General features: G+C 29.2%; 2 protein-coding genes and 4 non-coding genes across 6 annotated transcripts; 2 read left to right on the top strand and 4 right to left on the bottom strand.

Moving 5' to 3' along the window:
* Window positions 1-7,686: 7,686 nt before the first annotated feature.
* On the bottom strand, window positions 7,687-9,423 carry LOC135960033 (probable trafficking protein particle complex subunit 13 homolog). The gene is made up of 5 exons (XM_065511217.1): window positions 9,328-9,423; window positions 8,872-9,259; window positions 8,487-8,799; window positions 8,299-8,427; window positions 7,687-8,227 (listed from the first exon to the last, which is right to left on the bottom strand). Exons 1-5 carry the CDS (start codon window positions 9,368-9,370, stop codon window positions 7,781-7,783), a joined length of 1,320 nt encoding a protein of 439 aa, XP_065367289.1. The 5' UTR covers window positions 9,371-9,423; the 3' UTR covers window positions 7,687-7,780.
* Window positions 9,424-9,774: 351 nt separating this feature from the next.
* On the top strand, window positions 9,775-10,385 carry LOC135960790 (small integral membrane protein 12). Its single transcript, XM_065512177.1, has 2 exons — window positions 9,775-9,989; window positions 10,046-10,385. Exons 1-2 carry the CDS (start codon window positions 9,860-9,862, stop codon window positions 10,180-10,182), a joined length of 267 nt encoding a protein of 88 aa, XP_065368249.1. The 5' UTR covers window positions 9,775-9,859; the 3' UTR covers window positions 10,183-10,385.
* A 3,583-nt stretch (window positions 10,386-13,968) lies between these two features.
* Window positions 13,969-14,041, top strand: TRNAR-CCU (transfer RNA arginine (anticodon CCU)). The gene has a single exon. It is a non-coding gene; the product is annotated as a tRNA-Arg (tRNA).
* An 81-nt stretch (window positions 14,042-14,122) lies between these two features.
* On the bottom strand, window positions 14,123-14,195 carry TRNAR-UCU (transfer RNA arginine (anticodon UCU)). Its single transcript has one exon. It is a non-coding gene; the product is annotated as a tRNA-Arg (tRNA).
* A 942-nt stretch (window positions 14,196-15,137) lies between these two features.
* On the bottom strand, window positions 15,138-15,210 carry TRNAR-UCU (transfer RNA arginine (anticodon UCU)). The gene has a single exon. It is a non-coding gene; the product is annotated as a tRNA-Arg (tRNA).
* A 1,255-nt stretch (window positions 15,211-16,465) lies between these two features.
* On the bottom strand, window positions 16,466-16,538 carry TRNAR-UCU (transfer RNA arginine (anticodon UCU)). The gene has a single exon. It is a non-coding gene; the product is annotated as a tRNA-Arg (tRNA).
* Between the last annotated feature and the right edge of the window lie 93 nt (window positions 16,539-16,631).

Genomic DNA, 16,631 nt, shown 5'->3' with positions numbered 1-16,631 from the left:
AATGAAGAATTTTTTAGCATTTTCAAAACTGTAATTCAAATTTAAGGTTCACCTTTTGCAGTTTTATCAAGTTAACCACGAGTAAATAAAAATTAATAACAATTGGATCATAATTTGCGAAATATTAGTATTTTAAATTATATTCCTTATTTTTGGGTTTGTTCCCAATTGAACCGGGAAATGATTAGAATATATTTTTAAATTAAACGCTTCCTCAGCAATGTTTTCAAACTAGATTTAGGAAACATCTTAATTGTATATTTAGCATTTGGCAACCTTGCAACACATACATACACGTTTACTTTTTTTTATTACAACATCAACTTCTAATGGGTCCAATTGGATTAAAATGTTGATGTATTTATTTCTTGTTCTTGTAATTGCGTTAGCAATTCTGTAACATTCATGTGCTAAGTGTTGGTTGAGCATGCAATTAAAGTTAAAGCTGTTTTTCAATGGTAAATATTTTTAGTTTACTTCTGTTTGTAAAAAAAAAACACTGATTACACTCTAATGGGAGGCGCTTCATTTCTCTTGTGAACAAGTCATATGAAGAACGTACAAGAGCGTATTCTACAGCATTTGTAGAAACACAACAATTTTCAAAGTTCCCAATTCTATCATTTCTAAAAATTTTTGTTTGCGGATTTGCCACAGATATATTTAATTTTTCTAATTTTAAAGATGTTTTTATTTTTTACTAGTTGATTGCCCCGGCTTCGCCCGGTAGCATTTACTAATGTTAGTTCTTCAAGTTTCTCCAACCACGCACACCAGCCTGTTGTTATTTATTTGCAAATAAAATATCTAAATTTGTACTGCATACTTTAGGGAACTTTTTTATTACAGTTGACTGGACTCAAAAAAGAATTTCCGAGTTTTACCCGGAATTTTTGAATTTTTTTTCTTTACAAACCATCTCCTGAAAATTTCGAATCGAATGATGACATTACATACATACATACATGGATCATTTCATTTTTATATACATATGTATATAGATATACAGCATCGTTGCCGCTTTAGACCAAAATTGGTAGTTTCAACTTAAGAACTTGACGTTTGATAGTTTGGTTGCTTTGTTCCGATTTTAGGTTCTACGACCAATATATCGATATGTTAAAAACAGAATGACAAAATCAATATGTATATCAGTTTCATTTAAAGTTTTTAACTATTACAAATTTAATTAGTAAAATATTCATAAAAAATGTTTAATTTTCTAAAAGAAATAGAACAAGAATCGCGATGCGCCTTCTACAATTTGACCCAATCTAATATATAAATTTGACTAAGATAAAGTAAAATTTACTGAGATTTCTATTAAAATATAGTAAATTTGAATGGCTAGTCAAAAAAAGCAAAATATTTCGAAGGAGAAAAATGTCACTTTAATTTAAAAAAAAAATTTTAGAAATTTTGTTTTTTGTTTCCATATAAACTATCACTTGACGAAATACGTTCTTGTTTCGAATATAAACATTTTTAAATTTATTTGTGGAAAAAATTGTATGACAAAATAAAAATTTATTTTTTATTTTTTAATTTGAGCTTGTGCTACAGTTTGGCAAACAAAGTAGTTGGACCATAGACAAAATCATGATTTTCCGACTAAATAAAGGCCGAACCTCGTTATTACACTTCTACGCAATATTTTAAGATTTTTTTATTTTTATTAATTTTTGGCAATTAATTTTATTTGTGGTAGAATTTCAATTATAGAACAGATCATGACACAACAATATAAGGTACACTCAGTAGAAAATAAATTCTCAATTATACAATTCTTGTAAAGTCAAACAAAAGAAAATATGGGAAAAAAAACAAAATCAAATTCTGACGAATATTGAAAACTCTCCCTAGTGATTCTACCTTCTACAATTATTGTATCATGGAACAGATTAAATTTTAGTTATTGAAAATCAAACAAATTTAAACTTAACAGAATTTTATAAATCTCTGTAGGTCTGCTAAAAATAAAAAATTCAACCAACACATATACATTTTTGTTACTAACACATATTAGATACTTTTACACTAACACATGTTTAGAGTTAGTTGGACTACTTGTTATACATTGGTAGCAAATTTCTATGTAAATTACAATTTCCCTATCAAAGTATAACAAGTAGTCCGACTGTCTATTTTTTAAAATTAATCTCTCACATACCCGGTTACCGTGTGAATACATCACCCTTGTGAGAGAATTAAACACATCAAAATATTTGAAATTTTAACTACGGCCGATCCACGTTGTAACACTTCTGCACAATATTTTACGAAGTTTTTAAACACTTTGCAGCACACTTTTTATGTTTGTTAATTTTGAACAAATGAACAAATTTATTTTTATTAATTTTTAACACTTAATTTTATTTGTGGTAGAACTTCAATTTTAGAACTTTGGAACAGAGTTTCAATTTTTGGTATTGCAAACATACATATATAGTACATTTTTGTTACTAACACATATTTAGACTTGGGTATTTTTTCACTAAAACATGTTTAGAGTTAGGTACTGCTGTCAAAGAGTTGGACTAATTATTATACTTTGTAAGCAAAGTTCTATGGTAAATTAAAAATTTTCTTATCAAAGTATAACAAGTAGTCCGACTCTCTATTTTTTAAAATTACTCTCTCGCACATACAACACATCAAAATATTTGAAATTTTAACTAAAATTTGAACAAATGAAAAAATTTATTTTTATTAATTTATGACACTTAATTTTGGTATTGAAAATCAAACAATTTGAAACTTAACACAATTTTATAAAACTCTGAAAGACTGGGTAAGCCGACCGTATCCTTAACAGAACAGCTACGTTTTTGTTGTATGTGAAGTAGTTAAAGCAGTTATAATGATAAAATGTAACGTAACTGTAACGTCTGGACCTGTTAAAAACAGAATTTCATTACGTTTCTACTTAACATCTGCTAACAGGGTTGATTTTAAAAACCATTAAATTGAAAAATACATATTTTTTGAAAAATAGCACACAATTGGTTTTATATTTGGTGAATTCACAAGGTCTCTTATTAGTCATATTATCATAATGTCCTAATATATCACGACTAGGCAGCTCGGCTTAACCGACTCTTAGGCATTCGGTGCAGGTCTCTGCTGGTTGGTTACGATAACACAATAAACATAGCGTACAGAGTAGTATTATTTTAGGACATATTTTGCTCGAAAAACAATAAAAACCATTGTGAAATATTAGGACATTATGACATGATAAGAGACCTTGTAAATTGACCAATTATGTATATTATTTTATCTAAAATCAACTGCTAAAAAATATTATTTTAAATGTTTTATGTCAAATTCGTCAAATACATATTTTTAATGTTCTATAATCGCACTAAAGTATTACGTTAAGTCAACATTACCGTTACATTCCATCAACGGTTGGCTAAAGCTGCTCACACACAGGTGAGTTGTTCGTGTTCGACGTCTTGTTACTTGTTAATGGGACTGTGCGCGAACAAAATCACAAGTAATTAAAAATTTATAATCACAAATCAGGCGAACAAATCATTCCGTGTGTGGCCAGCTTAACCCAGCCTTAAGTCTGGTGAAAATTAAAAATCCACAAACACATATACATTTTTGTTATTATCACATATTTAGACTTTTTCACATGTTTAGAGACAGGTACTGCTGTCAAAGAGTTGGACTAATTATTATACTTTGGAAGCAAAGTTCTATGGTAAATTACAATTTTCCTAACAAGGTATAACAAGTAGTCCGACTCTCTATTTTTTAAAATTGTGAATTGAAACTACGTTAACTACGTTGTTACACTTCTACACAATATTTAACGAATTTTTTAAAGCACTCTTTTATTTCCAAAAAGCGTAAATTTTGAACAAATTAAAACATTTATTTGATTAATTTTTGACACTTAATTTTACTTGGGGTAGAATATTAATTATAGAACAGAATTTAAATTTTTGGTATTGAAAATCAAACAAATTGAAACTTAACATGATTTTATAAAACTCTTAAGTCTGGTTCGAATAACCGGTTTTTAGAATTTTTTGTTAATTTAGGAATTGAGGTATAAATTAAGCTTAAATTATTTTTTTATTCAAACAAATTAAAAAATCGTTCATTCTTTTAAAAATTAATTAAATATATAACTTAAATTTACACCTTCAAAATTTTTGAAATTATACAGATATTGAATTAATATACATAATATTAATGCATACTTATACATAATAATAATAGTTAATTGTATTTCAAGAACAGAATACAATGTAAATGATTTGAGGATATACGATCTTTAAATTATTTTTTATTAAAGAAGAAATTAATTATTTGGACAAATTTTCAAAAATATCTAATTAAATCTTTTATACAATGCAATTTTAAAAGTTAATCCTTGAACTTTTAAAATTGCATTGTATAAAAGATTTAATTAGATATTTTTGAAAATTTGTCCAAATAATTAAAATCTTGTTTTAAGTCGCTAGTTGTAGCAATATCAGTTGTTTTATGAGGATTTTGAACGTTTTTTATTTTAAACTGAGCTGAGCTTCTAAATTTTGCGAGTCACTTTCAATATATTCTTAATCCGGAATTGATGAACTTTTATTTAGATCTGACGGTATACCAAGGCGAATCTATTACAGGTGACATTAAAAAGCCATCTGCTTATTTATAGCTTGATATGTTTTCTAACTTCTATCTGTTAAAGTTTGCTTACATTGGTTTGTTAATTTAAACATAACATTTTTGTATTCAAATTGTTTGAAAAAAAAACAGGGGAATAGCTAATTATATTATAAGATAAATTTAAAAAAATATTCGATTTTGTCGAATAATTCGAGACAAAAAAAGCGGTTTGTCGAATAACTCGAAAACCGTCCTTTTGTAAAACCCGGGTTAAAAAAAAACCGGAAAATTGGAAAAAAACGGTTTTTCGAATAATTCGAAAACCGGTTTGACAACTCTACATTTTTGTCAAAGATTTGGACTACTTGTTATACATACTTTGTTTCCTATGGTGGGAAAATTTTATATTTTTGTCGTGCCAAATGAAATATATTTTACAAATTAAAAAAATGTATTATTGCATATGTGGAGTAATATTTTAGTGGGAGTCTTCAAACTTAGTGTGAGCTATGGCAGAACAACATTTGCCGGGACAGCTAGTATACGTATAAATTTCTTTGAAATATCTATCATTAGATAGATATCCATATTGTCTATATTAATGACTTTGTAATCCAGATGTGGATTAAAAATAGGTAAAAAATCTAGGTTTTTTCCTTATATATTTTTTTTCCTTATACCATTTGTGGGCCGATTCTCTCGATTTTGAAATAGCAACCGAACCGGGTACGGAAAATTGATTTCAACACACAGCGGACAGACGGACAGGGCTATATCGACTGCACTATCTCTAGAAATTTTAATAAAAACGTAAAAATTATTTGTTTGCTTTTTCCATATTTCATAATCAGCCCAATTATGAATAAAAAATTCCCCGGAGTTTGTTCCCAGGGAGTTTTTTCCCATTGAATTTGAATAGGAAAAATGAGAAAAGGAAAAAAACTCCCAGGGAATTTTTATTCATAATTGGGCTGTATGTAAATACCGATTTTTGTGCATTTTATGTATTCTCTGATGATATATGTACATGATTCCTACATACATACATATATCTAAAGGCTTCTTGCAAGCATCATACAACCAGACGGACATTGTTCTATGCACATGGTTATATGGTCTCATATAAAAGGTTAAACAAAAATGTGTATTATGCCTTTGATAAAAACGTATGTTTATTTGGTTTTTATTTCAGCTCATCAACGTAAAGGCTTCTTGCAAGCATCATACAACCAGACGGACATTGTTCTATGCACATGGTTATATGGTCTCATATAAAAGGTTAAACAAAAATGTGTATTATGCCTTTGATAAAAACGTATGTTTATTTGGTTTTTATTTCAGCTCATCAACGGCTAACGCTGGAACAAATCGTTTTATTTGGAAATGTGCTGCAACGGACTGCATTAACCTTGTTAAATATAAGATGCATTCCGTAGTGGAAATTTTGCTAATGATGATACTTAGTGTAATCTTAAAAGCTGTTATTATTGTTAAAATATTATTATTGCCAAAAAATAACACTTCTTACCTTTCATTTACTTAAAAAAAATCCAATGCAAACATTTGCCTTGCATCGTTGCCTGCAGCAATCTACACAGCTGATGGATTAAATAAAAATGTATTTTGTTTCCAAATTTCATTTATTTAAGAACTAAAGAGTTTTACATTTGCGTGTTCTTTTTAAGCGAACTTTATTAAATTTCAACATTTTATCATTAATTGTAACACACTATTATTAAATACTTATCTATAAGTAAATATTTCTTTTCCATTTGTTAATCGTGTTGATTCGCACACTTTTTTTACGAACCGCTCTATATATATGATGTAAACAAAAATAAGTACCGTTATAATTTTCATACGTACGCAGAGATGCAAAATTTAGGAGCTAAAAGTACTTGATTGGATTTCTAATCACTGTAATACTACTTTTTTGCAACTGTTATCCGAAATATGACGTGAGCAGCACAGCCGCTTTTCAAACAATCAGGACAAAGTATACAGAGGTGTCAAATTTATCGTTTCAAAAATTCAAAATCAGATGTTCTGTATACTTTGTGCAATCAGTCACCGTTAAAGCTAAGAAAAAACAAAAACATTTCGCCTTCCGCTTTTTTCTAGGCCAAGTACTCTACATTGTGGTCATAAATCAAGATCATCGAAACAGCTTGCATTTTAATAATTTGTTTGGTGTTGATAGGTCTCATAATAAGCACAAAAACGTTAAAATGTTTGCCCGCACTCTATTAGTTTAACCCCCATTTTCTCAATATCTGGTTATCGTTTTTCGTCACGATAAACTGACAGTTCTCATACAAAAAAAATGTTAATTGGAGGTTTATCGTTACGAAAAACGATAACCAGATATTGAGAAAATGGGGGTAAGAGTTATAGAAATTTAAAGTGAAAAATAATCTGATCATTATGGGTATCATTAAATATTGCATCAAAATACCTTTAATATGATATATAATATGGTACTGTTTATTAACATTGTGAACCAAAAATTCCTTTTTGAATTTATGACAGTAATTCAGAAAATTTTGATATACAGAAAAAGTGATTTTAGCAGGTGTTAGCAGGCAATACAGAAAATATAAATATTAACAGAAAAAAAATTTAAAATATAAACTGTTACTCGGATCTTGGTTAAAATCGTTAAAATTGGTTAAAATCGGTCCATTATTTCACCTAGCACCTATACGAATTTCCTCCCGTAATAGGATTTTATAGGTCGTGAATATTTAATTTATATGTATGTAATTCACAAATTTCGCTTCTAACTAGTTTTATTTATGGCGATCGGTCCATTATTACTCATATCGTCATATAAGGCCCACATCTGAAAATCTGGTGGAGACAGTTGTTCCTCTTTTCAGCCAGAAGAAGATTTTAAAAAGACACATTTTTAAAATCGAAAACGTTTCTCGTATTCATATAATAGAAAATGGGTGATTTACTTCAATTTATATAGCTAAAAACAATAATTTCTTATTTTATAGAATAAAACAGTACATTTTGTCGGTAAAATTAAATTCAAATTTCAACTAAAAATGGTGTTAATAAGTTTAATATATTTTTTATTATATGTATGTATATGGAAATAGATAATTATATAAGGTTAAAAAATAAATATGTACTTTACTTTTTCTTATTACTAAACGACTTGCAGTTGCAGCGATTGATCCTCAACCTGTTGATGTGGAGCATTATCGTAGCGAACAAACTTATTAATTTGGAATGATTCATCATTATGGTAGTCACTATCTACAACAAAAACATCGACCACCTTTTCAATTGTATATTGTTCATGTATCAATGTGTTAATCAATACCAGAGGCGTAACTTTGACAAGACCCAATTTGGAAGGACTTATGGTTAAGGGGAACTCCTTATGCTGACCTGGATCAATAACACCAATACTGAATTCAGCACATCCAGTATACGGACAATTGAAATCTAATGGAGTTGGCAATTTGACCGTCAAATCCATAGGTCTATCAGCAGTATTTGTTACTCTACAAATAAAAGTAAAAGGTTCGCCAATTTTTACAATATTCATGGCATCAATTACTTCCAAACGCACATCTTTATATTCAAACGGCTTAAGGTGAAAATAAATGAACAAGTTTCTAATTAAATGTCTAATAATAAAATTATTTAATTGACTCTTACCAGCCTTTGCAGCTGACTGGTCTGCAGGCGTCCCTTCTCTCCTAAATTTGAACGCCATACAATGTCTAATTTTCCCACAGTGTTGGCAATTCTTAGTACTTTAATATCCTTAGAGACCTCCGGCTTTGGCTACAAAAATTTCGCACATGTAATGGTAATTTTTTCTGTTTCAAATATTTATGAATTACCTTTATACAATACAGAAATTGGCAGCTATTATTTGGTTGTAGCATATTTTTCGACGTGAATACTGATTCTCCATTTGGCAGAGTGTTTAGAGATGTCACTGTATATTGATCTGAACTATCGAGTTCAACCTTCTCCAGGCAGAACGGCCCCGTGGTAATATTTTGTATTTGAGCTTCCAAATAGATTTCATCCATTTCGGCATTGTAGAATTTGGTTTTGACATCCAAGGGCTTTAAAACTTGAAATTTAAAGAATTTACGGAAATATTGTGGCAAACCTGCAGGTGTTGTATAATTGACTTCGCATACGAGTCTAAAATTATAATAGTTTAAGTAGATAATTTGTGAAAAACTATTTTTATAATACGAATTGTTTTTTATTTACATATGAGTTCCAATTTCCTTAACCTCGTAACGAATGACATCATCTAAGGTTTCGTCTGGACCTAACGTTGCTGGTTTAGCTTTATTTTCGTGCATTGGTAAATTAATTCGGGTATTGTTTGATTGTAGGTCGGCTTTTACTGTAACACCATCCACCGGATGGGATGTGCAGTTGTGGACGCAAATGTAACTGGAAAATGTTTCTCCCAAATAGATATTGCCAAATGATTGAGGAAGTAGCATAAACTGACCAGCAGCTAAAAATTCGGATCCGGCAATAGCTGTTCCTTCTGCCTCTGAAACCTGCTTAAAGCTAAGTTGTGGCAGGTCGCGAGGCTCACAAGATATAATTTGTGGACACACCAAAGTAGGTCTTGTCAAGCGCATCACTACGGATAGAAAAATATCAATATTAATTTTAAGTTATTATTTAGTTTGTAAAATTACAATGATTTACCTTTTAATGCCAATAAATGTTCACTTTGATCTAATGGATTCATTTTTGTTATTATATGTTTTACAAAAGTACTTTAATACTTTGTTGGGCTACAAAAAATACTGGAATAAATAAATTATTTATCATTTGCTTACATCAACTTCTTATTCAAAATGTCATTCAGTGGAAATTGATATCCCAGGGAAAATATTGGAGACACTGTTGGTTTTTGTTATAGAACAGCTAAACAGCTATAATAAATAATATTTTCATATTTATAAATAATTAAAATATATGTTATGTTACCCAATTGCACTGTGAACAGAGCAATATTTATATGTAAATAGCTCTTTTTGGTTGAATAATTAATATCATTCGTGTTTTTACCGTCATTTGTCATTATTATCTGAAGCTGTTCTGGCAACACTATCTCTATTTCTGACAATCTAATGTCTTCTTCTTTATTTATGTACATACGTGAATATATAAAATCATTAATTTTCGTTGATGAAATTTAACAATATTATTTAACATTATTTTTGATTGAAACAAAATGTGGCCGCTTGTTCTTGCTGTTTTGCGGCGTAATGCCGTATACATTACTCTTCCCATTGCTGGAGTTGTTGGATTCATAGGGTACAACTTGGAAAGCTTAATATCTGACAAATACACACCGTACAGCAGTAAGTAATTGTTCCATGAATTCTTCTGGAGATTGCTAATGTATATTTATTTGTAGAATCCGTCCAAGATAATCGTGCCGAGCGTCTAACTGAAGATGAGAATCTGGCGAATGCTGGTCACGTGGAGAAATTACGATTAAAAGAGAATGTTTTAGAACGAAATTTGTCTCCTTCACTACAAAAGAAAATCTAAAATACATTGATTATTCCCATGAGGTCAGCTTTTGAAAAGAAATGAAAGTGGACAAATACAGGAATGTTTGATCTTGTGAAGCTCTACTACTGTATTAAGATGATGATTAACTATTAAGCTCGATTATAACTGAAAATTTGTTTTCATAGAAATTGTTATTTTTTAATTCAATGGAAATAGACGTATGTTAAATAATTATGAAATATGTATGGGTTTTCGCAAAGTAATCTTAAATCCCCTTACTACGAGTGTTGCAGAAGTTATTATTTTTGAATTCCGGAAATAATAGTCGTAGGTATTTTGGATAATTATGAAATATAGGTTTTCGCAACGAATCTTAAACCAACCCACTTATGAGTGCTGTAATTGTTTTTAGTTATTATTACTTACATTTTTGGACGACGACACTATAGAATACATCTGAGGGCTAATTCTCACATTCGTAATCGAAATTAATTTCGAATGCTTTCGAGTTTACGAGTAAACTATCGAATGCCATCATTATAATCATAATTCCGATTAAGCATAAAAACTCTTAATAAGGATACATACCTATAACATGTTTAAAACATAATTTTAATCGGAAACACAGCAGAATTAAAAATTGCTTGGATAATAAAATCATAGTGTATTTTTTACTTAAAAATGTTTCATTAAAGAAGAGTTTATTAATCCTTTAATTAACACTTAGTAGTTTGAAAGGAAATACTTTCGAAATATTTACAATCCGTACATGAAAACAGCAAATGGTATCAATAGTAAATTTGTTTTGAAACGATGTACATACAACGTTTTTAAACAATTTAAAATGAGATTTTTGTTTATTTCAATAATCTGAAGAAGTCTGTTCATTGTTTGTGAGTAAACGTTGTAACACTGCTTAACGAAAATAAATTTTAAAGTTAAGAAAAGTGGGAAAATCTTATCAAGATATTCTAATCTATTTTATACTGAACCCAATGAGCCAAACTGTTTTGACTTCCAAACCAAATTTTATTTCATAGATACATATATGTATGTGCCAGGAATAATTGTTTTGATTGGTTAATTCGCTTGAAGTTACTCACCATTTTGTGTCTCTTTTTATACCCTTCACTTTCGTGAGAAGGGTATATACCTATAAGTTTGTCATTCTGTTTGTAATTTCTACATTTTTCATTTCCGACTCAATAAAGTATATATATTCTGGATCCTTATAGATAGCGGAGTCGATTAAGCCATGCCCGTCTGTCCGTCAATTTTCCAAATATATGGCAGAGATATGAGGAAAAAACCAGGACAACCTCAATTTTGGACCTATTTTGACCTATATCTGGATTACTAAAAGTAGGGTCACACATGCCAAATATTTGCTCAAAAAAGCGTAACCAATTTTTTTATCACAAATTTGTTTGACATGTTTACTCTTACAAGTGTTTTATAAGATCAAACAGCATCAAATAAAATAAAACTACATTTTTTGTTTTGAATCATCCTAAGTAAAATAAGTTTTTGACATAAAAGAATTCAAATGCATTTTATTTAGTGGTTACGTCTTTTTCGTCAAATATTTGTCATGTGTGACCCTACCTTAAGTCGTTAATATAGACAATATTGATATCTAATGATAGATATTTCAAAGTAAGTTGGACCTACAATAGGTCAAAATCGGAAAAAATATTTTTTAATTTTTTTTTGGAAATTTAAAAAATTAAAATAACAATTCAAAAAAACATTTTTAACAAAAAATTAAAAAAACAACTTTGGAAAAAAAAATCAATTTTGTTTACCTAAAAATATTTAAAAATTGTATTTTGAAGTATAATTTGGTGAAGGGTTTTTATTTAATTTCACGTAATATATGAAGCCTCTGTAGAACAATAATACATACCATACATATATTACAAAGAATAATCCTGAGTGTTTAATTATAATATTTACTTAAATTTATATAAAAAAGCAAAAACATGTGCAAATGGCTTCCCAGCTAATAAAAGATTAATTTAAAAAAATACCAAGCAATATAGTGTCCCAAAGTAGTAGTAGGAATTCTAAAAAGCTATAAAGGATTATGTAAATGTTTAATTACAAAATTTAAAAACAATGTTCATTATTGATTTTTAAAATGTCTAGGATTATGTAATTATTAAATACGAAGAGAAAAATAAGCCAACATTTTAAATTTAAATGCGAAGGTCAATAGGTAAATAATTCCAACACCGAGCTACTCTAAAGACCGTTAAATATATCTAATCTGAGGGTTTCTTGCCGAGTGTGTAAAGGAAAATCTTGAGCAAAGTTGCAAATGTCCACTTGTCATAATTCTGAATAAGAAGAATAAATTACGATATAATTAAAATTTAAAATATTTACTGGTTTAGTTTATACTTTAAAGCCTCCGAATAAAATGTTCGCCGTCAGAAATAAAAATAACAGGGTAACACAAAACGCTTTATTCTTAAGTGGTAAAAGAAATAGTTTTGTGGCAACACCGCGGCTGACGTCAGCGGCTTACATCAGTCAAACCATTTTTTATATGAAGTTTTTACGATTTAGATTTGGGGGGTATATGAGCCAAACAACCCCATAAGATATGCACAGGCATGAGCATGTTAGCGGCTGATGTCAGCCAAACTGGCAGATTGATTATCTCTATTTTATTATCTCTAGTTACAAAGTAACATTGTTTACTCCATTTAAAAAGAGTACAAATTTAATTTAATATTTTAATATACATAAACATTATCAACCCGTTTTTAAAAATTAATAAAAGATTAAAAAAGATATTTAGATATTTATCCCACTACATACAGTGAGTGTTACTCAAAATCGTACAACATATTTTTTTTTTAAAATATTATGATATTATACAGGCAATAATAGGTGATTATATAAAAAATTAAAAGTAATTTTATTAATTGGAACAATAATATGTATGTATTTCAACAAAAAAGTTAACAATTCCTTAAAAAAATATTGATGAAAATTAAAGAACATCACAAAATTCATATTTCACTTAAATTCGTACACTTATATTAAATTATAAATAAAATTTTAATATTAAATAATCCTAATACTTTGTAGGGTATCCTTTTCTATTTTTAGTGCCTGTACGATTTTAAATGAAGCGTTGATATTCTGGGCACTGACAGTGTTACCCAATTTTTTTTATTTGTAGATAAGGGCAATTAAAATTATACCATATTTTCTGATATGTAATAAGCACACACAATATAAAAATAGCATTTTAAAATATTTCCAAAACATCAACTTTCTAAAACTAATGAATAAAATTTTACACGATGGTGTACGATTTTAAGTGACATTCACTGTATAAGAGATAAGTCAGAAATGGAAAGAACAGCATGAGGACATGGTCATCAAAAGATGAACTTTATAAACCTAAATTGTGGTATTTTGACCAACTGACGGTAATGTTATTGGAATAACGTCCATAGAAAACAATATGGTACTTAAGTAGAAATTTGTTGCAATAACAACACTGTTTTGTACAAAATAACACTTTTTGTCAGAACTTGAAAAGCAACCTAATGGGGGTTGTAGGCCTCAGTAGTGTCAGTAGAATACTAACAAATCACATACAGTGAATGCTAGATGATAATTTACAACATTGTATAGTCTACAAAATAAGTTGCACAAGCATCGATTTAATTAATTTATTAATATTTATTAAAATTTAATTAATATCATTCATAATAATAGCATAATTAACAAACTGGTTGAAAGAAAAACAATGTAAATTTGTGTCTATATTGAAATTAGTATTTAGACAACAGGCAGCCACCAGCCCCAGTGGCCTAATGGATAAGGCATCGGCCTCCTAAGCCGGGGATTGTGGGTTCGAGTCCCATCTGGGGTAAAGATTATTTTTTTTTTAATTTGTTTAAAATCTGTTTTATTTTTTTGTAATTTACGTAAAAAAATAAAAAAAAATTTAAGACATCCCTTGCGGGGATCGAACCCGCGACCTTTGGATTAGAAGTCCAACGCGCTATCCTCTGCGCCAAAGGGACAGTTGTCGACACTTGCACAAATGCTGCTTTTGACTACGTTAACTATACACAGGGTAACTCATGTAATACATAATTGTGTTATTCTCACAGGGTTGATATTAAGATTTAAGTTTGTATGCGGATAATAATTAAGAGAATGACACAGTCGAGTTTTAATACCAGTATCGCCAACATTAAAATCTTTAAAAATCGGCTCATAATTTATAGTACTGTCAATACTTATTTGATGAAGTACACTTCAAAAATCATTGGACATTTAATCTGAAATTTATAGATGTTATTTATGTTCGCTTATCGATTCTTGAACTGGTTAGTGATCTATACATATCTAATTACAATGCTGCCAAAAATATTATAGCGCTTTTTGACGATTCTGGTGAAATATAATCAATGCTATTTATTTCATAATTTATGCAAAGAAATAGTATGCGAATAAAAAGGCGTTGGCAACCGTTACCGCTAAGATACTGTTGCCTCTAAAATACCGTTACCGAAATAATCGAAAATACCGTTAAATCTTAAATGTGGTTATTGTTATTCTATAAATAATCTATACTTATGGAAATGAATATTCAATAATTTCACAATCGTGTTTATTGAAAGTTTCAACTTATTGAATCCCACAAAAGTTAAAATGCCACCTTTGTCAACGAAATTATATCGTTATACCGTTGGAAAAATAAAAATAAATATCAAGATAATTCAAATTGGTGTAAATCGATTCGAATTGGTAACAAACAAAGGTTATCAAAACATTTTTTCGAACAGAACCTCTGCTCTTACCCATTATATTTATGTATTTCCTTTATTGTAATTGTAGGCCATTTTGAAGAGAATTTCAATTCTGGACAATGTAATATATACGCATAATTTTATAATTTAGCTTTATGAAAGTATGTATGTAAACACAAATTACTCATCAATGCTTGGAAAAGTAAAGTACATCCCTTGCGGGGATCGAACCCGCGACCTTTGGATTAGAAGTCCAACGCGCTATCCTCTGCGCCAAAGGGACATATATATGTGTATTAAGGACATATCTGTGTACATTTTTTAAAGTACAATATCGGTCCTGTCCATGAAAAAAGGATTTAAAGGATTAATTTTTGCTGACGTTCAAAAAGTTAATTTTATAATACATATAACAAATGCCACGTTCTGTCCAAGTCACATATGCGGATGTTAGATTTCACAAAAAATGTTGATTGATTTTGGCTTGTCTTGTTATATTGTTTTGAATTTTAGGTGACGATATGTGTGAATATATTTTTATTAAGCGCATTCCGCCTTCGATGGTTTTCGGTACTAGCAACAGAAAATCAGTTGACGTAGAAGAATCACGATTTAAGTAACCGAATTTTTGTCACAGGAGACAAACTTAACATTAAAACTTGTATGGATATTCAAATTTGATTTAAAAAACTTCTCTTTCGAAACAAATTACGCAGTTTTGTTAGATTTAACTTAGTCGGACTTCAAAAATATTTTAATAAAAATACATATATACATTATTGAATTTTAAAGGATTAGTACTGTTTTTTAATTCCCGGGAAATTAGGAACCCACTTGTAACTGAAAGTTTTACTTGTGTATTCAAATTCTACTGCTCTTCAATTAGGTACTCAATAAAATAATATTCGATAATTTTAACAGTTTTTATATTTGAAAATAATGAAAACTTTTTAAAAATGTTGCATTATATTCAGATAAAGCATAATAAAATTAGTGTCAAAATATGTATATGTTGTTGCCTGTAATTTTTACGTTTGTTGTAGTATTCGCAACAACAGACACTAGTGAATTTGACAGCTATAACCGCTAAGCAAGTGAAGAAATAAATAATCAGCTGTGCTGTCGACACCACCTTATACTGAATTCGTCTTGATATGTTCGTATGGATTGGTATTGTAGTCAGCTGTTCAGTTCAGTCAAAATAAAATGCCTCTTTTTCTTTTTGTATTGTTGTAGAGTCAAACAGACTTTATTAAGGTTAGGGCCAAATGTTATAGTTATTGCCCTAATTTTCAAATTTTCATAACATTAAATTTTTATGTATTTACACCTATGATACCAAGGTTTAACAACAAAAATTTCATAAATTCATAATTTAAATTTTTTATAATTTCTAAACCGAAACGATTCCGATTTAAAACGGATTCAAGAGATTCGGCATCGGTTACTGTTGTATTTTTTTAAAGGTATTTAATTTAACAGCTATCGGTTGCCAACCTTGTAATATATAGGAATACATAGAAAGAAAATATTAGTTTCATCCCTTGTGGGGATCGAACCCACGACCTTTGGATTAGAAGTCCAACGCGCTATCCTCTGCGCCAAAGGGACACTAGATGCGTCTTTCTTATCGAAAAATAATCGGAAATATTTTTTTTTTTAAGTCATCCAATTCTTGAAATATTACGAAACTATTTTTTAACA

The sequence above is a fragment of the Calliphora vicina genome, chromosome 5, assembly GCF_958450345.1.
Source record: "Calliphora vicina chromosome 5, idCalVici1.1, whole genome shotgun sequence".
Taxonomy (NCBI): domain Eukaryota; kingdom Metazoa; phylum Arthropoda; class Insecta; order Diptera; family Calliphoridae; genus Calliphora; species Calliphora vicina.
The sequence above is the reverse complement of the archived record's forward strand: the minus strand, read 5'-3'. Positions and strand labels throughout refer to the sequence as shown.